This window comes from Zonotrichia leucophrys, chromosome 1A (genome assembly GCF_028769735.1).
Source record: "Zonotrichia leucophrys gambelii isolate GWCS_2022_RI chromosome 1A, RI_Zleu_2.0, whole genome shotgun sequence".
Classification (NCBI taxonomy): Eukaryota; Metazoa; Chordata; class Aves; order Passeriformes; family Passerellidae; genus Zonotrichia; species Zonotrichia leucophrys.
The window spans coordinates 65,642,753-65,669,623 of NC_088170.1; the positions used below are offsets into that span (position 1 = coordinate 65,642,753).

The 26,871-nt window shown below is 44.4% G+C and overlaps 2 protein-coding genes across 3 annotated transcripts in view; both read left to right on the forward strand.

The window, feature by feature from the left end:
- Positions 1 to 10,976, forward strand: part of SEPHS1 (selenophosphate synthetase 1) — a 25,007-nt gene extending 14,031 nt beyond the window's left edge. The window contains exons 7-9 of one of the 2 annotated variants that reach the window (XM_064703015.1): positions 1,917 to 2,016; positions 3,531 to 3,743; positions 9,636 to 10,921. In XM_064703015.1, the coding sequence (XP_064559085.1) occupies positions 1,917 to 2,016; positions 3,531 to 3,743; positions 9,636 to 9,850 (528 nt within the window). In that variant the 3' untranslated portion in view covers positions 9,851 to 10,921. Of the gene's footprint in view, positions 1 to 1,916; positions 2,017 to 3,530; positions 3,744 to 9,635 lie in introns of both variants that reach the window. The other variant, XM_064703014.1, reaches the window with a different exon arrangement.
- Positions 10,977 to 16,511: 5,535 nt separating this feature from the next.
- PHYH (phytanoyl-CoA 2-hydroxylase) lies at positions 16,512 to 26,615 on the forward strand. The gene is made up of 9 exons (XM_064703017.1): positions 16,512 to 16,691; positions 18,832 to 18,887; positions 19,673 to 19,783; positions 19,873 to 20,038; positions 20,821 to 20,902; positions 21,828 to 22,009; positions 22,747 to 22,896; positions 23,897 to 24,028; positions 25,606 to 26,615. Exons 1-9 carry the CDS (start codon positions 16,593 to 16,595, stop codon positions 25,657 to 25,659), a joined length of 1,032 nt encoding a protein of 343 aa, XP_064559087.1. The 5' UTR covers positions 16,512 to 16,592; the 3' UTR covers positions 25,660 to 26,615.
- The last annotated feature ends 256 nt before the right edge of the window (positions 26,616 to 26,871 follow it).

The following is a 26,871-nucleotide window of genomic DNA, read 5'->3' on the forward strand; positions in this document are numbered from 1 at the left end:
AAGGCTATTCTGAATTTCCACATATTTCAAATACTACTAATTTCCTCAACTGTCAAACAGAAAAACCTGGTCTGAAAAATGAGGACAGCCAGGAAATCAATACTGCTATTACTGTGTGTAAGCAGAATATATCTTTGATTGTGGTAGGAAAATTTCTGAGTAGCTATGCTACCTTTTCTTTAGCTTTGTTTTGTGAAAGCTCAGGGAAAGTGAAACTAGGTTTAATTACCCATCACAAATCCACCTGTAAATCAACTTTTGGTGGGGAATTGAACTTCACATTAAAATGTGTGTGGGAGAAGGTATAGTATAGCAAGTGTATGCACAGGCAAGAAAGCTAAACTGGAGTGTAGAGATATGCATGCTTAAAGGCAGGAAAGGGGCTGGGATGTGCCCCTTCAGAGAGGTTTTCTTGCTCTTTGCTGTTGTCTACAGTCCCTTCATCTTTGGAAATCCAGTCTTGCTTTTATAACCTGTTTGGGAGTTTTTGCAAATTTTTCTGCCCTAATTCCCTGTTGATTAACACCAGTACTTTGATTGCTGTAGTGGGGAGGAATTTTCCTCCAATTCATATCTTACCTGTGTTTGTGGCTCTTCTACCCTCAGCCTTGAGTTCTGCTTCCACATCATTTGTGATTTCCATTGCCATCATCTGACCAGTTTCTGTCCTGTGACCAGCCTCAGAACTGGTTTTGAAACCTAAGGCAGAATGACTGCTCAGATTTTTGTCAGTCATTCCCAGAGTAAGAATAATCACTATTCTGTCATCTCTGTAACAGCCACATCTTTTTTATTTGGTCTCTCATTTGTGTAAACAAAAATGCTTTTCTTTAATTGGTAGATCCAGTTCAACCTAATATCAGAAACTCTGGTCCCACTGCCATCGTTCCTTGCTCTTTAACAATTTATTTATTTTGGCTGACCAGTCTTTCCCCCTTTTGCCATTTCTGGATTCTCTCTTAAACCCCTTGAAGTCAGCACTCTTTTGTTAAAACAAGATCCTTCCCAGTGTAGCATCACCTACCATTTCTTAGTGGTTCCTGCACCTTTTGTCAAGTAAGATGTTTGTTCTATACATTTACTCTGTGGTATGGCAGTGTAACTATTGTGGCTTCAAAAATCCTGTTTTCTCTGACTTTCAGTTCTCTGTAATTTTATTTTCATTGCAAAAAAAAAAAAAAGTTAAATCAGTTGTAGTGTGGCTTTTAAAAATAAAATAGTTGCTTTGTTTCATTCTGGATCTGGAATCACTTCAGCTTTGAATGAAACAATTTCCCTTTATAAAGGTACTGTTTCCTAAATTGTTATGAAATCCTTCTGGGATGAAGAGCATTTATGGGAATGTGATGAAGGGATGAGACCATAACAGACACTGGAGGAAGATGTTGGTATTAAATTGTAAAGGAGGTTTATGAAACTGCCTTAATCCTAAACTAGAGTGATTTTATCCTGCCTTGGCATACATTCCTCTGACCAGGACTGGTGGATATCAGGGTATTTCCTCATCAAAGTGCCCAGGTGTGAAATCAAGAACAATCTCTTAAAAACCCAAGAAGCCAGAAATTACAAATCTCAACATCCAGCAACAAAGTTTTTTGGTTTTTTTTTAATTTGGCTGTGGGAGTTCAATCCAGAGAGTTGCCTTGAAGGGGTTCTTTCCCTAGGGTAGTTTATTTCACTCCACTCAGCTGCTGGAAGTAGGATTTGAGGTACTTAGTGCCTAATAGATCTTTAAAAGAACTTTGCTGGGGTACAGCTGACTAAGGCACACACTTGACTGGAACATTTTCCCCTTCTTTAACTGTTAAAAAAAAGTACATTTTGGATTAAGGGATTGGGGTTTTTTAAGTGGTCAGGGTATGCTTTAAAATATACAGCTGAAAATCTGAAAGAACCATTTTTATTTCATCCATTAGCCTGAAAAGTGGAATAAAATCAAACTGGTGGTAACGCAGGAAGATGTAGAACTGGCATATCAGGAGGCAATGATGAACATGGCACGGCTGAACAGGACAGGTAAGAAGAGATGTGTGTGTTGGAGGGGAGGGGTTGTGAGTATTGCCAATTCCATATCAATTTCATTCCACTGCCTTGGGGAACTGTGACACTTTATCCCTTTCATTCTGCCCCATTTCTCTGCTGTTCAGTGTTAGCAAAACCAGCAAATTAAAATCAAACGCTCTCTTGTAATTATACAGCAAAAACACAAAGCTGCTGGATATGATTATGACTCATGTGAGTGCTGCAAGTAACATCCCAGTGAGTTAAAGGATGTTTTAAAGTGAAAAATATTGGATTTGTTCCTTATTTTCTTGCATAGAGAAGGCCTGGCTGTGATAAGATTAAAAGAATTTAAAATAAAAAAGGAAAGGCTCTATAAGCTTCAATTTAAATTTTTATTAAAAAAAAATACTTTGTTCTAATTCTGTCTTGCACTATGTTTTCCACAGTGCGGAGTATATATGTGAAACATACTTTTTTTTCCTGTTTGTCTTTTTTCTGTTCCTGTAGTGGTTTTTTTTGTGGTTTTGTTTTTTTTTTCTTTGAATTTTGGTAGAGGAAAGGTTCTGCTTTTACCCTAGAAGTTTTAATCCAGGATTTCCCTTCTCTGTTCAAAGCATCTTTTGGCAGAGTGGAGAATTAAGTGTTTCCTTACTTACTTCTCAGTTGAAGGAACAGGAATAGTTAAATATCTCTTTTCCCATTTATTCAGTTTTCATTTCTTATGTCATCCTCCTGGTTTTTCATTCTTTGTCAAAGCCTTCCAGAAAAGAGAAATGACCAACATTGCCTTATGGAAAAGAACTCTGTCCTGCTCCTGCATTGGGAAGCACCCAGAGAAAGTCAAAGCGTTTTGTTTTTCTCTCCTCTTGTCAGACACCTTTAACAGCACTTAAATACTTTTATCTGGTGCTATTGTGCTGCAGGCAGGGGTGCCCTTTTCCCACCCCGGAGCTGCAAATGTGCAGGAATTTCATGAATGTATAGGTGGGGAGGCCGGGCCCCTTCCCCCACAGCCGCAGGCTTTGTTCTTCAGCTCTTAAACTTCCAGTGTCCACATCTCAAGTTCTGATGTCACCACTGCAGGGAAAGAGGTGTGAGAAGACTGAGCACGTCTGGTTCTTGCCCTTAGTGGAGCAAAGCTGAGCTCAGAACCTCCCTGGCCCTCAGCTTTGGGAAGTTTGCATCTGAAGCAAACCCCTGTTTCTTAGACTGCCAATAGAAATGAGTAGCTAACGTGATAAATGAGTAGCACGTGTCTAATAGCCCATGCTCATAAATGCAACTTCCATGGCAGATTTTCAGCATGATTTAATGTCTTAAATACAGATTTGAATTTTTTTAGTGTTACATGCACTATTGGTGAATTCCAGTTCTCTTCAAGCACGATTTTATTGATTTTATTTATTTAACCCAACCTGGTTTGCATTAAAGGTACACAACTTCATTTGGACTGTGTACAATTTTGTTCAATATTGATAATTGGGTATTTTCTGATGTGGTGTTCTTTCCCCCTCCCTCCCCTGTAGCTGCTGGCCTCATGCACACGTTCAATGCACATGCAGCCACAGACATCACAGGCTTTGGGATCCTGGGCCATGCACAGAACCTCGCCAAGCAGCAGCGGAACGAGGTGTCCTTCGTCATCCACAACCTCCCCGTCCTGGCCAAGATGGCTGCTGTCAGTAAGGCCTGTGGCAACATGTTCGGCCTCATGCACGGCACTTGTCCAGAGACTTCAGGTAGGTGACAGCTGAGCCACCCTCTTCCTTCCCTATGAAATAAACAGGGCAGGAGATCTCTCTCCTTTTAATGCCTTTATTAAAAATCAGCTTGGGTGGAAGAACCAACGGGTTGCGCTCACGCCGCTGCTGCTCCCAGGAGTGGCACAGAGGAGGAGGAAGAGTGCAGCTGTGTCTGCCAGTCTGCGGGCAGAGTTGGGGCTTCCATCCTCACAAGAGCATCAGGAGATTCCAGGTTTTAAGTTTGACATTCGAGGTTCTCTTTCTAGCCAATGTCTTTTTAGGTTAGGGTGAGGGGTAAAAATGGTCTTAGCAGACACTGGAGTCCATTCCTCACCTCTAGACATTACTTAGATCTCTTAATTCCATGGTGGCTCGTTGTTTTTAGGGGTTTTTCCTGCTAGATTTGGTGAGGTGTTTCCTCATTTGCATACCAGCCCCAATGTCACCTCCTGCTCACAGTCCCAGGTGCCATTTTCCAGGAAGCAGCAGGGTGATACTCGACAAAGGGGGATTTCTAACCATAACAGGCAATTAAAGAAAAGCTATTAACAACAGGTGATTACAACATGAAATTATTAACAACAAATAGTTAGAACTCCAACTTTGTAGAGTTCACAGGTTAAACCAGTTGCTGCTACCTTTAAAAAAATTGGACAACTTTTCTACTCATAACACCCTACACCTGCACCTCAGAATTCCATTTCGAATGCACAAATTGGTGCTGTGTGTTCAGAGGCACAGTGGTTTGGCACCTGGCCAGGCTAATGAGCAGCAGCCACACAGCTGTTCACATCTGACTCCTTCAGCTGGACTTGCAAACCACCATCCTGTCCTGGCTTCTGCTCCCATATGGAACACTATTACAGCAACCCTGCAGCCCTCCAGTTTGCAGTTAGAAGTGAGCGATGATTCTGAATTCTTTTGAAACTCTGTTAACTGCAGAACATTGGATATCTGGAAATTCCACCACATCTGGCACAGTTTTCTCAAAAGCAAAGCCACTGGCAGTAGTTTTGCCTGACAAAGGATGGTGTTTGGATTGGTACTATAAAACTTAATGTTGGGTGGGCCAGTGTTGGCAACTGAGGCCTGCTCTGTCCACAGCATACAGACATCCAAGAATACAGCTTACAGCTTTTCTCCTTTACTTGTATGAAATCTGACTTCAGGGATTGTGACAAGCAGCAGAAAAATCAGTGTTGCTTTCTGACCCATTTATTACTTGAGTTCAATAAAGCTGCCACTTGCAGTGACAGTGAGTACCACAGACTGCACTGAAAACCTGGCTGTGGACAAAAACACAGAGTCATCAGGTGATGAGAACTTCTGATGGTTTTTAAGTTGCCTTATTAAGAGTAGGCTCTTCTCTGATGAGCATGATCACTGTCATCTGCTGGATTTCTTTCAACTTAACTTCTGTTCTGAATCTTCTGTTTAATTTTATTTTTTCTAATTTAGTCTGACTCTTCTTTCTCTTTGGGAAATGAAGAGATGTAGTAACTGATCTGTCTTTTTCTCTTGTTTCATTTCCCTGCCATCTTCTGGCTCTTCAGAAGTATTACCCACGTTCTCTGCAGTTCACAACAGAGGGGGCCCCTTGAAGCAAAACAGTTGGAAGATTTGGAAAAAAGCATCACAGTGAGAGCAATAAACTTTTTCCCTAGTGAATACATAACTTACCCTGATCTGCTGAGTTGTTCCTTGGCCCTCTGTGCTTGAGCAGACACTGTCCTACAGAGACTGTGTGGCTCAGATGATGTGTAACAGGATATGGGACATGAACCCTTTCCAAATCCAGAGTCACTCAGAAGGGAGCAGAAATATCTGGTGGCAGCTTGGCAAGCTGTGTCAATAAGGTTGGTAATACCAGTCAGATTCTTAAAACCCAGGAGCCCACATAGCTGGAGTGCCAGTACATTTATTATTTGGAAAAAGCCAAAAAAATGGCATGATACAGAGCTGGAGCTGCAAGGTGCCCTTGCAGGTGAGTGGCTGTAGCAGAGGTTTGGGTAGCAGTTGGTGTGGGAATGGTTTAGCTGCAAACCAAGTGCTTACATCTTCAGAGCTGCCTGTGCTGCACCTTGGGGATACCCAATTCTCTTTTCACTGCAGGAATGTGAAACAGTGCAGATGGATGCACTGCCAGGAAGTGGGAAATGCTTGACTTCAGAATCTCTTCTGGGAGTGAGAGCAAGAGGTCTTTTTGAAATGCTGAGCAGCTTGCATTGTGCAGAGATGGATGATGATGGGAAAAACAGCCAGCCAGATCTGCTTGGTGGTGAACTGTGGGTGCCTCAAAACACATCTGTCTGATTTGATCACAGCACTGTGTTTCTCGCATTAGAGGTGGCCACAGGGATTTGTCACAGGGCAGTGTCTGCCAGATGCCCAAAAAAGATCTGTAGCCACGTGGACACAGTGGCCAGGAAGCTGAATAACCACCCACAGGCTTTGGGCTTGCACTGCAGGGCCTGGTGGGTGTCAGCAGTGTGAGCTGGGCAGGCTCTGCTGGCTTGGCTCATTTGCATTCAGACCAGGCTGTTTGCACTCCTCCTGCCCTGGCCTTGGTTTATGTGAAGGCCAAGGCCTGCCCTGCTGTGCCTGATAGCCAGCTGTGGGGAACCTGCTGGGGCTGCTCCAGGCTCTGCTCACTCTGACACTCTTCTCTGCTGGCTTCAGCTTCTAGACATGCTCTGTCTGTAGCTTCTTCATCTGGGAACAGATGTTTTTCAGCTGAGTGCACAGGCAGTAAGAAATTTACTGGAAAACTATTTGAATGGATTTTAAGGTTATTGAGTTGGGGTTTTTTCTCCCTATGTGCATTTGCTGGGCACCTGTTGACAAAAGCCAGTATTGAAAAGATGTATTATGTCATCTGTTCCATCCTTGAGGCACTCTTGCTAATGGTGTAGTCTCCTAAAATTGCACTTTTATATGATTCTGAACTCTCTTTTAGGGAACTCCTTGGTAATGGTTAAAGTTGCAATCAGGCATTTGGTTTCAAAAGAATGAGTTGTTTGTTAGAGTGGCTACTTGCAGAGATAAGTCAGAGTAACCCTGTTTAGGACATTGATACATGTATGTATTTTTCACTCCTAATAACTTTTGGATGGTGTCAGATGACTCAGTGTAGTGGAGGTATCTCAGCAACTTGGTATTTGTGGAGATGGGGTGGAAATAGGCAGATGGATGGAAAAGAAGGAAGGGCTGTGTCAGTGCCTGACAAGAGGCAAGGCTGATGATGTCATCCTGCTGTAAGTCATTGCAGGAGAAAGCCATTAGCAGGAGCAAGGACTTGGTTTTGATTCATGAACTATTTGTATCTCTGCTCTTAATTACAGAGCTTTGTCTGGTCTGCTTTTGAAGTGTTCTGTGTCTACTTCCCTGCTTGAAATACTACTTGTTAAAACCAGCAACGTTCAAAGCCTCTTACAAAAAAACCCCTTTTGTTCTTACAAAGATAAGCCAGGACAGCCACCAAATATCTGCATCCTTTCAGTCCCCAAAAAGCAGAGCAGCTGGGAATGCCAAGAGCACAGACTAGCCTAAAAAACACCTTAAGGATTTACCCAAAGGGTTAAAGAGACTGGTCAGTGTACCAGAGAAATAACTATAATACAGAAATACTATACAGAAAGCCTGCTGCAGGTTGAGAGTAGCCCATAGCCTTTCTAAGCCTTATTGATCAGACTGGGATGTAGCCTGCAGGTAGGGAGTGATTTCTTTTTTTCACCAGAAACTGGGGTTTTGTTCATGCTTTTGATCTTGCCAGAGGATTATAAGGGGGGTATGTGTACAAGTGATACAAAATTGCAGGAAGAGCATGTGTGTGAAAAAAAAAAATTGAGTGAAGATTACTTTTCTGCTCTTTCTTGTTTCCTTTTTATATCATACTTGCACTTCTCCCTTCTGGCTAGCTTGCACCTTCTCTGCACTGCCACTTGCACACATCTCCCCTGACTCACTTGCACCATGACATAAATTTCTCTTCAATTGGATTTAGAGCCTTCCATGGGAATGTCACACAATTCCTTTGCAATTGATTTGTCTGTTACATCTGGAGTAGTTACAGCCACTGTCATTCAAACTTATGGGTTTTTTGTTGCTGTGTTGGATGGAAATACTGGGGTGTTATTTTGAAATGTCAGAGAGGTAGGCATTTTTTGGCTGGCACACTTTTCTTCAAACAGTATTTAAGAAAATGGCTTTCACACTTCCACTTACCCTTTTAATTAACTCCTCGTGTTCAGTAGCTGTTTCTTCATGGCCCTAAATGAAAAGTGTCTTTAGTGACCACAAGGGGTCTGTGTGCTCAGAAGAGCAAAGATCAGGGTGCCCACTGTGCTGAGCAGTTGCCTGTGGAGGATGTGGCACCCGAGCCCAGGGTGAGCTGCTCGGCAGGAGGTGGCTCTTTGCCCCAGGGCTGGCTCAGAGCTGGTGGCAGAACTTGTGAGGATGGGAATGCTTTGGGTCAAAGACAAGTGAGGCTCAGCGTGTGCCCAAATTCCTCGGTGTGTGAATCTCTCCCTATGTTCTCCAAACATTTTCAATTCACTTGCCAACCTATCTTTTTCAGTGCTTTGGGATTCTAAGAATGGAAGTGCTTTTGGGTTTAACTGTGGAATGGTGAGCTTGCTAATTCATTACTGTGCTGCTTCTGAAAGCCTTCATTAGTAAATGAAGTAATTTCTATTGTATCTGAGAAAAAAACTTACAGGAAAGGCTAAAAAGGTTAGAAAATTGTCACACAGAGGGGTCACAAGGGCAGTCACAGGGAGCACTGGATCAGGTCTGTGCTTCATGTTCTGCCTCTTGCATTCTCAGCAGGGCAGTGGTCCCTGCTTTGATGAATGATTTCATTGCAGGCAAGGGGATTACTCACAGAATCAGCTGCCACCAATATGTGGTTACAGGTATCTGCATATGACCTTTATCCAAAATGTTTCTGTGTAGAGGCACTCTGCAGTCCTGTGAGGAAGGTCACAATGCTGGTGTTGTTTCAGTATGTCATTTGTTGGCATCAATACCACGGCCTTTTGCCAACATCTTTTGTGTGTATTTGGCTTCATTTATCTGAAACTAAACACTGCATTCAGGCACAGACATCTTGCTGTAGAGCCAGAGCTCGGACTTCTCCTGTGTCTTTCCTTGGAGTCTTTGGAGTTCAGCAGACTCCACTGGAGTCACCAAGTGCTTGTCCAAGTAGGGCTCTGGCATTAAATAAATAGGGCAGGAGATCTTTCTCCTTTTAATGCCTTTATTAAAAATCAGCTTGGGTGGGAAGAACCGATGGGTCACGCTCACGCTGCTGCTGCTCCCAGGAGTGGCACAGAGGAGGAGGAAGAGTGCAGCTGTGTCCGCTGGTCTGTGGGCAGAGCTGGGGCTTCCACCCTCACGAGAGCATCAGATTGCCTCTTTTTCAGCTTGACGTTCGAGGTCCTCTGTCCAGCCAACATCTTTTAAGTTAGGGTGAGGGGTAAAAATGGTCTTAGTGGACACTGGATTTTGTTCCTCACGTCTAGACATCACTTTGACCCTCAATTCCGTGTTGGCTCGTTGTTGTTAGGGGTTTTTGCTAGGTTTGGTGAGGGACTTTTTCTTTTGCATGCCAACCCTGATGTCCCCCCCTCTTCATCCTCCAGGGAGCAGCAAGGTGTTACTCACAAAAAAGGGCAATTCCCAGCCATCAACAGCAGGCAGTTAACGAAAATCTATTAACAACAGGTGATTACAACAACAAACAGAACTCCACCTGGCAGTAACTGGCCCAAGCTGTGAACTCCACAACCTTTTAAAAAAATGGGCAACTTTTCTACTCATAACACAGCAGACCAAGGCTGAAATACTTTTCAGTCAGATGTTCTGATGCTCTGCTCTCGTTCTTTGCAGGAGGCCTCCTCATCTGCCTACCCCGAGAGCAGGCAGCGCGCTTCTGCGCCGAGATCAAGTCCCCCAAGTACGGCGAGGGCCACCAGGCGTGGATTATCGGCATTGTGGAGAAGGGCAACCGCACGGCCAGGATCATCGACAAACCCCGGATCATTGAAGTGGCGCCACAGGTGGCCACTCAGAACGTGAACCCCACGCCCGGTGCCACCTCTTAATAGAGATGAAATAGTTGTTTGTTTTTGAATAGATCTATTCCCTTATCATCCTACAATTTAAAGAACTGTAAAAAGAAAAGAAAACTTGTTGTGTCTGCACATCTGGTGGCCTTAGGTCAGTTTATGAGTGGATACAAATAATAAAATCCATTGCCTTTTTTTCCTGTTACATTAACTGAAGATGCACCTAATCTTGAGGCAGCTTCTGAGTTGAGAATTATATTGTTATCCAATACTGTTGATTCATTTTGAATCTTTAGACACTTATCTCTTGCCGCATAGGCTCTTTTTAAAGGTGCTTTCACGTAGCACAGACATTACCAGTAGTAGTGTCGAATAGCAGTTTGTGTCCTTTCATTATGTGTATATTTATCATGAATCTAATTTTGATGCCTTGAGTGATATTCCAGAAAGGCAATAAATTGACAAGACACACAGTGGGTTACCCAGTAGTAAGAGGTTGCATGATTGCATTCAATCTTCGATTAAAAAAAAAATTATTTTATTTTATTTTCTAAATTTTTTGGTAAAGTTTAGTCTTGCCAAGAGCATCTACGACCCTGGACATTGCTTGGTAGTGCACTCAGTTTAAACAGCAAGTGCTGACTTTTTGCATGGAAAGCGCTTCAGAGTCGAAGGAGTCATTTTGAATTTCATTATTTGTAGACCTGACAATATTTACTGTATTATCAATGATTGTTTTCTTTATTGATAGTAAGGACAAATAAATCTTTTTTTTTTTTTTTGCAACGTGATTGGATGTGCTATAGTGCAACAAAGGTTTTGCAGACCAAAAGGAGGTTACTGTATAATATTCATTTACAATTCACTATATAAATAACTACACAAATAATTTTTAAATATAATCAAACTAAAATAAACCTCTGTTCTGTGGATGGTAGTGTTTAATACATTTTATATTTTGTATAGTGATTACAGGCCTTTTTTGTTTCTTTAAAAATCAGCAGCTGTTTAGTATAATTCTTAGTATTATTTTGTTCTTTGCTCAATACAATTTTCTGCACGCTTTTGTGATCTGTGTTTAAAACCAACATTGCCAACAATGCAGCTTGAACTTAAGCTTGTTATTCAAAATAAATATTTAATTTTTTTTATTGCTCTTGTATAAGTGCATGAACTTTTTTGATTCCTATCTGAATTATTCACTAAAAGAGGAGAAATCCTAATTTTTAAAATTTATATTGCATGTGTGATTCTATTGATAATTGTGACCACTCCTTGAATCAGTTCTCCAAGCTGTGATGTCCAGTGGTAACCTCGAGTACAGCTGAGGGCAAGTAGATTATCTCCAAGTTTATTACCCACTTGATTTTGTTTATTTTACTTACCAGCACCAAGTCTGCAGCATTTTGAATTGTTTCCCCTGCGAGTGCTGCTGTGCCTGCTGTCAGCAGGAGGAGGGCTCGAGGAGGGGATGCTGGAAACATTGCAAACAGCAAAACGCTGAGGAAAACAACAGGCTAAAGAGCAACAACTGTTACAAACTTTCCAAAAATATATGCTACTTATCAAATGTGTTGATTAGCCTAGTGAATATTTCGATTATTAAATACTTTCTTTTCAAAGAAAGATAGTTTTTTTTTCTCCACTCTTTTCACAACTTGGATGGAGTTCTACAAGCAGGAATGGGAGCTGGTGCATGCAGAGATTCCTGTGTATGCAAAGTACATTATGTTTGTATAAATGACTGGACTGGCTACTAATAACAGCTTTTCACTGTTGCTTTCTCACAGCTTTTTGACACCAGCATCTCAAAACCCCTTTCATTTAAGAAGAATCTCTAAGCGTTTTGCTTAATGGTGAAGGATTTAGGACTTGCCAGTCCCTTACAAGATACCCTCCTACAGCTCACCGGGATCTCCAATCTCTGATTTAGCAAAACACTAGAAAAAAAAAGCTAGAATCTTTTTTTTTTTTAATTCCCCCCTTGTGAATGGCTTGAACCACACAGTCCCTCATGCTCCTTTTCCTGGAAAAGAAGTCTGAGAGTTGTGGGTTCACCACAAAACCTCAAAGCAGTAACCAAGTTTTTGACTTTGCTTTGAGAAAAAAACTCCAAAAACTGTTAGGTTTTTCATGGCAATTCTGAAAATAAAGCATCAAAAACCAATTGTGCAGAAAATACTGATTTAATTTTTTTTTTCCCTTCTGTTTAGTGATGTTTGTTCTGTTCATTTTCTCCATGGTCGTGGGCAAGACTGTATCTATATAGGTTATTTTAATTTTAAAAAACCCTTAAGTAGATAAAAAGGGCGCAGAACCGTTGAGTTCTGCATGGAGTGCATGCAGAAAGGTCACTTGCAGTTGAAACTGGCGCTGGCTGTGTGTCAGTTCCCCTCCGGCAGAAGAAGGTCCCTGTCGGTCGATGCTGTTGGGTTTTTTCACTCGCTGTGATAATGGCTTCATCAGCCAGGTGTAAAACCAAACTTGGCCTTGCCCGGACGTGCCCGGAATGGCAGAAGGTCCAAGGGAAGCTGTCTGAAGGAGGCTGCTTGTCTCTGGACTTTCGGAGGAAGATTTCCCGTCACGGCCGCTGGAGGCAGCTACGAGGAAAACCCCTCGGGTGAGCCGATTTAAAAACCTCTCTCCCAGTGCTTCCTGACGGCTGGAATTTACATCCCAAAGCGCTTCCTGCTGCGCCGCTGAGAGGGTGATGATAACTTGGGAAGTCCTCTGGGAGCATCACCTTTGTTGACCAAGTTTTATGACTTGTTTTGCTAAATCAGAGATTGGAGATCCCGGTGAGCTGTAGGAGGGTATCTTGTAAGGGACTGGCAAGTCCTAAATCCTTCACCATTAAGCAAAACGCTTAGAGATTCTTCTTAAATGAAAGGGGTTTTGAGATGCTGGTGTCAAAAAGCTGTGAGAAAGCAACAGTGAAAAGCTGTTATTAGTAGCCAGTCCAGTCATTTATACAAACATAATGTACTTTGCATACACAGGAATCTCTGCATGCACCAGCTCCCATTCCTGCTTGTAGAACTCCATCCAAGTTGTGAAAAGAGTGGAGAAAAAAACTATCTTTCTTTGAAAAGAGAGCATTTAATAATCGAAATATTCACTAGGCTAATCAACACATTTGATAAGTAGCATATATTTTTGGAAAGTTTGTAACAGTTGTTGCTCTTTAGCCTGTTGTTTTCCTCAGCGTTTTGCTTCCTCCCTGCATCAAGGATAAACAACACTTTAAATCTGTGGCAGTATTTAAAGCCAGAATAGTTTGGCCCTTTTTGTTAGGTATTTTTTGATTTCATATTCTACTCAGAATTCAGGATTAAAGCTTTTCTAATAATGAGATAATGAAAGTTAATGTGACTGCTGCAGTGAGAGGGCAGCAAACCTGAGGTGGATGGACACAGTGGCTGGTATTTAGTGCTCCACTGGTGTTTCACTGGAAGTCAGGTGAACAGCTGGGAAGAGCCACCTGAGTCCATGTCTGCATTCTGACCACGAGATGTGATTGCAGCCCCTGTGACTGGTTCTTGGAAAGAGGAAAGGTAATAAAATACCCTCTTGTTCAGCCCTTTGGTAGGTGTTTTTCCCAGCTATGTGGTCATGAGGGAGAATGGGAACCCTTTTGGGAGCCTGGAGATCAATAAGGGCAACATGTTCATGAGGGAGACTTTTCCTTTCTGGCTCACTGGCACTGCAAGAGCCAACCACAGCTGGGGTTTTTACACTCTGTGCTCAGAGCACTGGTGGGTCCAGCTGTGTCTGGTGTTCCCAAAGGGATGTGTCAATAAGGAATGGGTGGGCACCCCCAGCTGAGAAGTTTGGGACAGCTTAGGATAAGGGTTGGCCAAACTTGAAATCCAGCAGAGGCAGGAACTAAAGCAAAGGCCAAGGCAGAGAATCATCAAGACCCTTGACCCTTTCCATGTCCTTTGTCACTCTGCCCCTTGTTTTATTCTCTGATTAATCCACAGCTCCCTTTCCCTCCTTCTCCCTTCTACCATCCATGGAAGCCCTTCTTGACTCCTCTGGTGGTGAGAAATGAACCTGCACGTTGGTGGTGGATTTTGTTGTTATTGTCTCATCAACATCTGTTTTCCCTGGCATCTCAGTTAAAAAAGCTAATTTTGCTGAGTTGGAGCAGCTGCCACTTCTCACCACAGTAAATTAAGCTTTCAGAAGACCTCATCTTTGGAATTACAGTTCTGATCATAATGTGGATTTTAATAGTCAATTGAGATGCTTATTAAATTATAAGACTGTGCATTAGGAATGTTCCTGTGCTGCTGGAGGAATCTCAATCGTTTAGTTTTTATTAGTTTTGTGATTTAATGAACAGAAAACATTAAAACAAAAAGCCAAATGCAAACCATCTGTATAACAATGTTCTATAAAATTCAGGAAACTGACAGACATAGCTGTAAAAGTACTTTGCAAAGACACAGCCTCTCTTAAATGCCATCCATTTTAATACAATGATTAATGCCACCATCAGTTTCCTTAACAAAGAAAATTTCTGCCTTGTTTCTTTTACTGGGTTCATGACATTCAGCCTGGATTTCAGTGATGCTATCAACGGATTTGAAAATTATTCACTCTGGACTGTTTAGATGCAAAGGATGGGGATTTTTTTTAGGTGTCCACACATTTCTAATTCCAGGGGGTGTGGCTACACCACCAGCAGCCTCCTGTCACTGAGTGGTGCCGGCAGCGCCGGATCGATCTTTTGTTGTGCTAAAGTTCGATCCCTCAGCAGGAGGGTACAAATACAGGGCACTGACCTTGGCCACCCGCTCTCCTGCCAACGTGGGCAGGGTGTCCTCAGCTCTTTGGGGTGTGGCAGAATAAACAGGGCAGTCAGTGACACGGGAGTCACTGGTACAGAGATTGTCACAGAGGCTGTATGTAAAAAGGAATAATGGTATTTAATGCACAGAGATATTAGGGTTTTTTGAGGGTCTTCTTGTTTAAAAATGAATATATTAGGAAAGGGTTCTTCATCCAGAGGATGGCTGGGCACTGGGACAGGCTCCCCAGGAAGTGGTGACAACCAAGAAGGCTGACAGAGTTCAAGCAGCCTTTGGACAACATTCTCAGGCACAGGGTGGGATTTTTGTGCTTGTCTTGTGCTGGACTTCAGGAGTAGGACTGATGGTTCTTGTGGGTCCTTTACAGCCCAGGATGTTCTATGATTCTATATATATTTATGTAAGTGTATATTATGTATATATAAAAATTCTCCTAAATCAGTACCGCCAAATTCCCTACTTTTTGTTTATTTTTTACAGGTATGAAAGACACCTTTGCATAAGATGCTGTCAAACATGTACCTGTGGAAGAAATATTTACATTGCAAACAGGTCCATGCCACAATAGGCATGTGTAGTATTATTCTGCTTCATCTTTTTGACAGGGCTTTTACCTAAACTTTGCAACACATGAGATTTATTGAGGTTCCTGTTTCAGTTTGGATTGTGAAAGCAATTGCAGCATAGATCTAAATTATATATAGGCCTTTCAATGCAGTAATAATTAGGAGTTCAGTAATAAAGCTATTACTCTAGTTGCTTTTTTTTCCTGTTCCCTCTCACTAGTTTGATTTGAAGGACTTTTAACTTTCTGTTTTCATATGACTAAGTTTTCCTATGGCTCAGGAGTCAAAGGTCTGATTTTATTGGCAATGAAGGGTGCTGTCACTGCTGCTGCTGTTGTGCTTTCACAGTGCCTGTACTCTTACCTCTGTGACTACACAAAATCGTTCAGAGAGGGTTTTTTTCCTGGGTTCCCGACCTTGTTTGTCCCATTTCCATGAGCAGCCTGTTCTGTTAGGTCCCTGAAGGGAGTGACTCCACCAAACATACTGTAAGAGCCATAAACACAAATGTGCCACAGACCAGTTTGTAGATCTGCTGTAGTTTATTTAAATCAATAGGAGTTTTGCCACTGGGTTTTGAAGGGAACCAGCTTTATACAGGTCATGTACAGAAACCCTTCCTACCATGCCTTGGCTCCTGTTCATCTGCAGCACTAACAGGAAGCTTTGTGTATTGACAGCTGAGTTTTTGATCTACCAACATGTCAGCCCAGATTCCAGCAAAACCTGTGGCAGAATGGGAGTTGAGCTTCCTAAAGCAGTTGTAAGCAGAATTTTGCTGCACACTCTGTCATCATGGGCCTGCCTGGAGCTACAGGAGACCTGAGATGGTGCCTCTTTGGGAACAGGGCCTGGACTGCCCATGAGCGAGGGTTTTATGGACAACCTGGCAGGTGTGAGATCTGTTTAAACACTGGGGCTCACAGAATCTCTCCAAACGTTTTCATGGAGGGATGAGGCGAACTCTGACGGTCTCCTTAGAGACGGGAGATAAGGCATCGATCCATGCCGGCCTCAGGAGCGCATTGTGCCAAGCGCTGCTCTCCACGCGGGGCTGATGTAATTCACTGCTCCAGAGAACGGGAAAAAGAGGGGAAGCGGGAGGACGAATACAAAGAAATCTGCAGGGAAAATTCCAAACTCTCGTTGGCTTCCCTCAGGCCCTTTCCCCGGGGGCGCTGCCGGCCCGCGGCTCTGAGGGCGCGGGGTCCCTCACGGCCTCCGCCCGCCCCGCACACCCATGGCACCGCGGCGCCCGGCGGGATCCGGGCTCTGAGGGCTCCCGGCTCCGCCCTGGCTTCCCTCAGGCCCTTCCCACCGCCGTCCCGGGGCTCTGAGCATGCGGCGGCCCCGGCTCCGCCCCGGCCGGGACAGCGCTGACGGTGCCCGGGCGTCATGGAGCGGCTCGGGGAGCGGCTGGGGGAGCGCTCGGCGGCGCGGCTGGACACCATCCTGCGGCACCTGTCCCCGCGGCTGGCAGCGGCCCCGGCTCCTGTATCCTTCTGCTGTGGGGTCGGGAAGGGGCGGCAGCAGCGCTTTGGCCCCCGTGGGTCGGGGCCCCGCTTCCCCCAGACCGGCTCGCTTTGCCCCTCGTTCCCCGCGCCCTTGTGTGCCCGCGGTGTGTCCGACAGGGACACCGGGCTGGCAGGGACACACGGGGCGATCCTGCCCTGTGTCCTGGTGCTGGAGGACAGCGCTTCCTGGCAGCCCCGAGCGGAATTTGGGGGTCAGGACCTGACCCACCCCAAAGCCCCTCCCTGAGCTTCAGCCCCGCAGGCTGTGGGGATCCGGGGTGCGGATCTTGGCCGTGCCCCTCAGCACCGAGCCAGAGGCTTCCCTGCAGCCTGTTCTCCTCCTAGAGACTCAACTCCGCATGACTTAGAAGTTGCACGGCAAGTCACAGATTTCTCTGAAAGATACAGACTGGACTGGTAGAGCAGCAGCAGGAAAAACATCAAGGTTTGGTTTGTGAGTGGCAACCGAGGTGGAAATGGCTGCCAACATAAGGCAGAGGAAACCTGGGTACAAATAAGTTTTTGCATTGATATGTCTCGTGGTTCCAAAAGTTAAGTGGAGACTGCTTGCTGAGAATATTTTTAAAGCTGCTGTCATAAATGTTGCTTTAAAAAAGCTTTTTCACAGAGCAGAATGCTGACAAGTTACCTACCTCTGAATTATGATACATGGATGTAGAGGTCCTCAAATCGATTAAAAATATGAAGGCAGATGGATAGTTGTTGACTCAGACTGGCATAACACAAGTGGGAACACAAAATTAGGAATAAATTATAGGAGAAACACCTTGGTTGTAACATGCAGGAAGTAAGGAGAGGTGCTGCACAACCTGTTTGTGTGTAAATCTGGGTCATGATGCAAATAGCTTTGGACCAAAACCGACTAAGCTGGGCTGGAGCAAGAAAGGTGTGTGGGTAAAGTAAATTACAGACTGATAAGAATGATTTATTTGGTACATCAAATGGTACATCAGTTCACTGGTTTTGTTTTAATATCTGTGCCTTGTTGTTTTGGTTGTCCAGGCAGCCCAGACTTGTCCTCTGAATGTTGCAGGGTTCAGAGGGAAACCAGTGAGAGGAAAAGGCACTACAAAGCCTGGGTGGAAGGTGCTGAAATGGAGTCCAGCACTGGGTGGGCTTCTCTGCTGTCCCCCCAAGGGGGAGGTGCTGAGGAGGGTCCCATGCTGGGGTTCAGCCTGTGCCTGTGTCTCCATCAGCTCTCTGTGGACATTTAGGAGCCTGAATGATCAGGAGTCCCATATTCACTGAAATTAGGCCTGAAATGTGGTGTGTGGAGCACTGGTGCCCTCAGTTGGGGGATTCCTTGCTCTGGGACCTGCTGTGGCAGCAGGTCCCCCATGTTCTTCTCTCTGTCTTCCACCCAGTTCCCAGCACCTTTTCCTCCCTCTCATCATTTGTGCCACACATTTTTGCATGTGTTGTTCTTCTCCCACTCTGTGTGACTCTTGAAGCTTCCTGGTGTGGGGACACAACAGCTGTGGTGAAACTTTATTTCTCATTCCCAAAGCATTCATGGTTTTATGAGCAGTAGAGGAAAGTCAGTGGTTTTCATAAAACCCTGAAGCAAACATGCATGTAAAGAACAAAAGATCAGCATGAAAATGCCCATTTTTGTTATGGATGACACTTCAATACCATGCATAAAGCTCTTGTGTGGCTTCTTTAGCAAGTGGGTTTAATTGCCCTGTTGATAAGAATGTGTCTCTGCATAAGGGAAAAAAAAAGCTTTTTAAAAACCTGTTGAAATGACTTGAAGTGGAGGACAAGCCTAAAGCTCTCCTCTCTCCCTGCTATCCCTGTCCTTTTGAAGGACCCATATCTCTGCAGTAACTGGAGAGAAGGTGAGGGTTTGCAACACTCTGTGAAAACATGAAACCTCAGGTTTACTCCTCTTGCTTTATTGTTTTAGATTCTTTTAACTTTTAGAATATTTCTTATTATAATTTATTATTATGGAAGCAAAATGAAGAAGAATGTGGATTGAGTGTCCAGCACACCTGCATTTGAGATGAACAGCACTGTAGGATTGAGGACCCATACTTGTAGATAATGTTCCAATCTGTTTTGCTTGATTGTATATTCCTTAATTCCCACCCCAGATAAGCAATCCTACTTCAGCCCAAGTCAGTGTTGCTCCTCATTCAGGGAAGTTTTGGTAAGCTCCATCTTCCTTGGTAGAGATGAAAGCAAAACAACCTTCAGAACTCAGCTCTTTCTTCCCCTGTTGGGAAGGATGAAAGTTTGACAAGAAAGTCTCACAGATGTGTGTGCTTGGCAGAAAGATTTTTAAATGTAGAGGCTGATGAAGGAATAGAGATGGAAGCAAGTTTTGATATAGAAGAAAAGAATTGCTGAGCCAGTCTTACTGGATAACCAAGGAGGCAAAGGGTTTGTTAGTTAAAAGGGATTTTTATGACTTTGAGCAAAGGATAAACCCACCTTTAAAAAAAGATGTTTTTACCAAGCAGAAAGATGGCACAGGCAAACAAGTCAGCAGAGCTGCAAGTAGAAAAAAAGATTTCAGAATTTTCCACTGCAAGAAAACCGATAAACAACTTCTAGCTTAAACTGTAATGTACTAACTTTTAGTGATTGGAGAACAGTAACATGAATATGGTAATTACAGTAGTTATGATAGGCTATAGGTAAAAGTTAAGGTACAGATTGGTTCTACTGTATTAAGATGCTCAGTAAAGAAAAGGATATAATGCATTGTAACCAAACCCAAAGGGTCTGGAGCTGACAGCTGCAGGCACAGCTCTGTCACCCATGACCCTGGACTGCTGTAACCCCTTGGATGGAATAAACTGCATTTTGGAGAGCCCCTGGAGTCCCACATCCCTCATTTAGGCTCTTGCCTTCCCCCAAGCACACACGGGTTGGTCCCTAGGCGTGGTTAACGTGTCCCTAGGCGTGGTTAACGTGTCCCTTGTGTCCCAGCTACACCCTGGACAACGCTGTGCTGAGCAGGGAGCAGAGGCAGTTCTATGAGGACAATGGGTACCTGCTCATCAGGAACCTCGTGTCTGACCAGGACATCGAGCGCTTCAGGTACAGGCACTGCCTGACGGGCTGGGGGAGCTCTGGGGAGCTGGAGGTCATTGGGCTCTTCCAACGTGGATGTGCCCTCTGGTTTGCAGGAAGGAGTTCACCAGGATCTGCAGAAGAGAGGTGAAGCCACCAGGAGTTATGATTATGAAGGATGAATCCCGGAAATCTGAGTTTGGTCAGTCTGAAAGCGTGGTTAATAAAGTGCAGGACTTCCAGGAAGATGAAGAGCTGTTCAGATACTGCACTCTGCCTGAGGTAAAACAAACAAAGGGTGCTGCTGGTGGAAGGGCCTGCATGGAGGTGTCTGACCCTGCAGGTCACTCCCATAAACACACCAGTGAGGAAGGAAGATAAGTTGGCCTTTAAGAGTGTTCTGCATGAGCAGGGGATGGATGGAGGTTGGGGCAGAAGACCTGAAGCAGTGCTGCCCTGCCCCTGGTGCTGCCCTGCCCCTGGTGCTGCCCAGCCCCTGGTGCTGCCCTGCCCCTGGTGCTGCCCTGGCCCTGGTGCTGCCCTGTCCCTGGTGCTGCCCTGTCCCTGGTGCTGCCCTGGCCCTGGTGCTGCCCTGCCCCTGGTGCTGCCCTGCCCCTGGTGCTGCCCTGCCCCTGGTGCTGCTCTGCCCCTGCTGTGGAGCCAGTCAGGAATGTGACTTGGCCAAACCATGCCAGGCTAGAGGGGCAGATCAGCCACATGTTCTGAGTGTGTTTTATCCAGGCAAACATCTCTCCCAGGGCAGGTCCAGCCTTGCAGCCAATATCCATGTGGCAGATACAGCTCTGTGGGAGTCATCTCCCCATCTTTTCCACCCTTCTCAGCAGCCTGCAGCACCATCTTCCCTCCTGGCCTCCTCCCACCATTCCCATTTGTGTGCCAAGCCAGATCCTGCCTCCTGTCCTGCACCCCTCCATCCTCCCTGACCTCCTCCTCCTGTACCCTTGTCCTCAGCCAAACATCCAGCTCCCAGTGCTTCCTCAGCAATATTTCTTCTTGTTTTTCATGTTTCTGATTTATTTTCCTAATGTTTTTTGTCTTTGTAGGTCCTCAAATATGTTGAGTGCTTCACAGGGCCAAACATCATGGCAATGCACACCATGCTGATAAATAAACTTCCAGATTCTGGTAAGGAAAACTTGCATTAGTGGAAAATGGATGAATTATTGTGTGCATGCCAGAATTGAACTTAGTGTTTTAGAAAAGCTGTAAAAAATTAAATCCAAATAACATTGAAAATTTACAAAGCCATTTTGGTGATAGTTTGTTTTCTTTTTACCTTGGTTTAATGAGACAAGATAAGAAAACACAGGAGAGTTTTTGAGGCTGCACAAAGTCTAAATAGTGTGGCAAATGAGGCAAGCAGAAATATCCTAACTGTATCTATTGAAGGAGCAAAATCAATGGCCAAATAAGTATATAAATTATATATAAAAGGCTTTTCTGGTGTGGATGATGTTTCCATTTCCATAGGGGGAAAAAATAATAAGCAAAACTTCAAGAATATTTATTTATGTTTAGACTTCATGGAAGAGAGCCTCTAGGGCAGAAACTCTCTGTGGAGGCTGCAGTCCATAAATTGAGATTTTTTTTTCTCATCTTTTAAAGAAAAAGCTAAATAAACATGAGCAGGGTGCAGCACAGACAGGGTTGGTTCTGCTTGCATCACAGCAGCACATCCAGTGCCTGCAGAGAGCACAGCTGTTGGAAGGGCTTTGTGCTCAGGAGGTTTGTGCAACTCTGTGCTGGTTAAAGTTCTCAAAAGTGGAGAGCAGCCAAAATGAGTGATTAAAAAATGTGTGCTGGTGGTAAAGGCCAGCAAAAGGAGCTTTTTGAGGGGTCACAGGCTAAGCAGCTTTCACTGTGTGACCAAGAGCCACCACCATGATCCAGTTTGGGCTGGGACGGCAGCTTGACTTGGCTTCCATGGCTGGGCTGGAGCAGCACTGAGTACACCAGGTGTCTCCAGCATCCTTAGGATGTGCCACAGTGGTTGAGCAGGAGGAGAAGCTGTGTCACAGTGATGGGCTGCAGGTTTGTGTCTGTGTTGCAGCCCAGCAGACCTTCCTGCACCCCATGCACCAGGACCTGCACTATTTCCCCTTCCGGCCCGCGTCCCGCATCGTGTGCGCCTGGACCGCCATGGAGAGGGCTCACCAGGACAATGGCTGCCTGGTGGTGCAGCCAGGGACACACAGGACAGCCCTGAAGCCTCATGGCTACCCACAGTGGGAGGTAGGGACTCATGGAGGGCTTGGGAAGGGGATGTGTTTTGGCTGGGAAGGACTCAGTGTAAGGGGAGCATGTGCAGGTCAAAGCTGAGGTTTTCAGTGATTTTTTTTTCTTACATACTGACATTCATTTGGGAGAGAATTTCTTGTGTGACCTCACTCCATGTGACAAGGGTGGATTTGTCTCTGTTCCCACCTTCACCTGGAAAATGTCCAGCACGTTGTGACATGAGAGTATAAACACATGCCAGCATTTTCCACTGCCCTTGCCAAGTGTGAGGGCTCTGTCTCCTCCTGTCAGCTTGTTCCTGCCTGGTAGCATGTGTACTGTCCCAGAGAGGAGAAGTGTGACAGTAAACAGCTGGATTGAATAAAATACCAGTTGGTATCTTCCTCTTAAGAGTGTGTGTTTCCTGGCCTGGCCTGTCATTGGTGATTGAGCAGAAGGCTGGACTCCAGCAGTGGCATCAGGCCACCCTTGTGGGGTTTCCCAGTGCTCTTCTCTGTTCTCTCCAGCTGAGAATTTCATTGTCCAAATCCAGAAGATACAGAAAGTATCATTTTTCTGTATGTCAGGCTTGAGGTGGAAGGACTAGTAGGCAATAGTCAGATTTTTAGCTTGGCATGTGGAATATTCTCTCCAGGGGAAAGCAGATCCAAAGCTGTCCCTGCTGTGCTCTGAAAATCAGCACTTCCTCTAATTCTAGCGGAGTGATTTCAGTTCAGCATCTTCTTTCCTAGGGTAAAACCAACAAACTTTTCCATGGGCTGCTTGATGAGGATGAGAAGATTCCCAAGGTTCACCTTGTCATGGAGAAGGGAGACACAGTGTTCTTCCACCCCCTGCTCATTCATGGCTCTGGGATAAACAGGACATCAGGTTTTCGGAAGGTAGGAAAACATCTCTTGATATTGTTTTTAATATTTTTGATTTTTTAAAAACAAAATTATCCAACTATCCCTCTGTTTTTATCCCCCACCCCTTTTGAATCCTTCCTCAGTTCATGAATATGTGGATGAATGTTTTAAAGAGATTTATCTTCCTAATATACTTCAGCACTCTCTTGTTTATTTATTATTTTATTTTTAAACATCTGTCTTCTGTAAGAATAGCATGCTGTGCAGCTGCTTGAGAAAAACAGAACAGGAGTAGAAATTAGATGTTGAATCTATGTTTAAATTAAACCCTGTCTGGCTGTACTTGCTTTTCTGAAAGTTCATTTCAGCTGTCCCAGATATGAGGACTTTACCTAATATTTTTTCCCTGTCTTCTTGGTATCCCATCTCTGGATAACATGAGTCTCCATCATTCAATAAATAATATTTATTTATATGATTGCACAACCCATTTTTCTATGAAACATTTGTTGACATGCATGATTCTTTAACTGAAACAGGGAAAAGTGCCCTCCTTTGGAGGCCTGGTCCTGTCTCAGGAGGGATTGATCCAGGCACTGGTTTTATTTTGGTTTGCCTGTTGTGTGGCCTGTTCTTTCAGCCCCTGTGGCAGTTTGTTGGTGGATTCAGAATAAGTGGGTTGTGACCCTGTTGGTGCAGGAGCCAAGAGCCCCTAGAGCACACACAGGTCTGGCCCAGCCCTGACTCTCCCTGTTTCCACTCCAGCTGCTGATATTGTGAGATCAGGCAGTACAGCTCATGCTGAGGGACTGAGGGGGAGAAGGGAAGGAAGAAGAGCAAGAGAAGGAAGTCAGCAGCAAGAGTATTCCTCCAAGGGGACACTCCCCAGAGCTCTTGGAAAGGAGGAAGGGTTTTGCTGGCATGAGCTCTAAGGAAGAAGTGATGTGTCCACAATCTGGAATGCCTGAGTTTTTCCCACCTTTTTGAGTTGTTTGTAGTCAGTGTGACAGTGAGTGACACTTTCCTCACACAGAGCATCAGCTGCCACTTTGCCAGCTCCGAGTGTCACTACATCGATGTCAAGAACACAACTCAGGAGCACCTGGAGAAGGAGCTGCAGGAAATGGTTTGCAAGAAATACGATGCAACTAACGTGGAGCTCAAGGTGAGACTCAGTGCCCTTTGTCACAAAGCAGGTCAGTTCCCTTTCCCCAGTCTCTCCTGTGGCACCTTGGTGCTCTTTGCTGTGCCCAGCTTGGCAGATCAGGCTGTACCAGGCAGAGGTGCTTGGCAGGATGAAAGACCTGATGTTCAGAAGATGACTGGCAGGCTTTTTTGGGGCCTTTTTCCTCATAATGTTCACTGGCAGCCTCTTCACAACCCTTGTTCACTGGCAGCCTCTTCACATCCCATGATCTCCAGAATTTCCTTGAGAAGCTCTGCTTGTAAATAAAAAAATGTGGTCATTTGCCCTGAATTCAAAACTATCAACTGGAATAAATTCAGTGCTTGTCCAGTTTTTATGTCCAGTTTTTACAGTTCCCCCCACCAATGGTGGGTGGATTTTCCTTTTAAAACAAATAGCCACATCTGATCACAGTAACAAATGGATTTGTTTTTGCTTAAATATAATCCCACATCAGTTGTTTATACTGGAGGCTATAGCAGTGATATATATCTGCCTCAAAAAAGAAATGGGACTAATGCACTCTTGCTGAATAACTGAGACCATTGAGTAAAATAGAAAGCAAATGTGAATTCTTCAGGGATCCAGCCACTGAAAGAAAAATAAACCTTGTTACTGGGGTGAAAATGTTCTGAATATCTTAATCCACAGCAGTTCCCAAAAGTGTGCAAAGCCAGTATCAAGGCAGTAAAGTCTAGATGTAAAAGCAGCAATTTCATTTTAAAATGTACTTGGTTTACAATATCTGGGGCTTTCTGGAGGGGGCACTTTCTTTTGCATTGTCACTGCAGCCCTCAGCCAGGTATCAATTAGCATTGACTCCATGATTCTCAGGAGGCTGATCAATCACTTTATTATTCTGTACTTATTAAGAAACCCTACAGACAGATACAGGTGCACCCAATTGGTCCTGTGATCTAAATACCATCACATTGGCCAATCAGGAAAGCACCCTCTGGTAAACAAATCTCCATAACACATTCCACACCTTCACAACAACAGGTGGAGCAAGTGAAGATAAGAACTGTTTATCATTCTTTCCTCTGATCCTCTCCCAGCCTTTCCCAGGACAATGCCTGGGAAAGTTGTGCCTGCTGCTCTCTGTGGCCAGAGAGCTGCTGCCACATTTCACCCTTGCTGGTTTGTGTTGTTCTGTTTCCCCCAGTGTGCCTGGGTGTGGGGAGTGCCCAGTTGTGTTTTGCAAGCTGATCTTTCATGGCTGTAAAGCCACAGCTTGCTTGGCTTTCAGTTCCTGGGGTTATTGATGTGCTTGGTGAAATCCAGAGGGATGTGTAGTGAGGCTCTCTCCTTCTCCTGAGTGGAAATGAAGTTGTTCTTATAAACCCCAGAGAAGTCTCTGTGTTTTTGTGTAACTTTAAGGATTTTTTTTAGCCAGAGTTGGAGTTTTCTCCCAGAGGAGTACCCAGCTCTTATTTCACCTTCAGAAGATGATAAGAACTAAGTAATCCTCTACTTCCATCTGTGTAAACTGGAATCCTGGTCACTGTTTTCTGGCCCTCAAGGTGCTTTTTCTTTGTCTCATTTTTGTTTTGAAGGATATTTGGAACTTCCGAGCACGGCTTGTGCAAGGGGAAAGAATCAACCTGTAGAAGAGCAGGATGGAAACCATGGCCCTGAGCATGAGCTCCTCTGAGGGAAGAACACAGAATTCTGGGCAGGCAGAATTCCCTTTGTTGACCTCTGTAATGGTAACTTAGCCAAATGCTGCACTGCAAAATCGATCTATGCTAATTCAGAATAATTGCACTGAGCTTGGGCAGCTGATGTATGTCAAAGGAAACCTAACCTAGAAAAACAGATTTGCTGCAGGTGTCTTAGACAATCAAAGAATCAAAGTCTTTAAAGAACACTTTGATTTTCTTGGTGTTTTCATTCTTGTTTCTTAAAAGTTTTTAACATGACACAGCTTTAGAATGATGCTATACCAATATAGGATTTTATGCAAGAATTTCCAGTGTTTCCAACTTCCTTTTCTGTGCCAAACAACAAAAAAAAAAAAAATCAGTTTCAGACGAGCCCTCAGTGACATGGGGAGTTACTAGTGTAGCTGATGAAGATGTGGGTGTGTTGGTACCAGCAGAATCAACAGTGTAAGGAAGTGGCTAAAGAGAAAGCAGCAACCACTCACAGAGAAAATTGGGATTTATGGACAGGAATATGATTGCTGGCAGAGCTCCTCCAGCATGGCTTGGTGTGGCATCATACCTGGCCAGGCAGCTCTGGCACAGGTGAAATATGAGTCTGACAGTGTTGGGAGCTACTGGACCAACCAAGCAGCCTCCCACTGGCCTTGCACAGCTGATCCAAGGCTGTGGGAAGTGGGGGAATCCTTTGAGTCTGGCAGGTCTGGGAAAAGGAGCCTTTTGCTGCTGCCAGGTTGAGGAAGTGTTTGGATGCTCCCCAGGATGCAGTGGTGGCAGGGTGGAGTGATGCACACTGAAATGATCCTCTTGCCTTTGACAGTGTTTTTCCTTGCTTTCTGAAAGATTCTTTTGCTTTCAGGATCTATTTTTTGGAATAAAGAATAAACCAGAGCAAAACTGCACTCGAGGCTGTGTTGTGTCATTGCTGCTGCTCAGAAACTGGTGCTGGGGGTGTTGTTGAACAAAGCATCAATGCTCAGCTTGTTTCCAGTCCACCCAAAACAGGACCAAAGGCTGCAGAGATGGGCTCTTGTGGCACCTTCTGCCTCATTTTGTGATTCATCTTCATGCAGCATTTCTAGGTTTTATTGTTTGTTTGTTTGTTTTTTAAAGGTGAGGTTTGAGCACAGTTAAGTATTGGTCCTACACCTTTGCTGC

What these genes read in the sequence shown, in the direction of transcription:
- PHYH (XM_064703017.1), top strand. Translation starts at nt 16,593, where the DNA reads ATGGAGCGGCTCGGGGAGCGGCTGGGGGAGCGCTCGGCGGCGCGGCTG. An exon ending in CAGGACATCGAGCGCTTCAG is followed by an intron (nt 19,784 to 19,872) that starts GTACAGGCACTG and finishes TCTGGTTTGCAG; the next exon opens with GAAGGAGTTCACCAGGATCT. An exon ending in CAACTAACGTGGAGCTCAAG is followed by an intron (nt 24,029 to 25,605) that starts GTGAGACTCAGT and finishes TTTGTTTTGAAG; the next exon opens with GATATTTGGAACTTCCGAGC.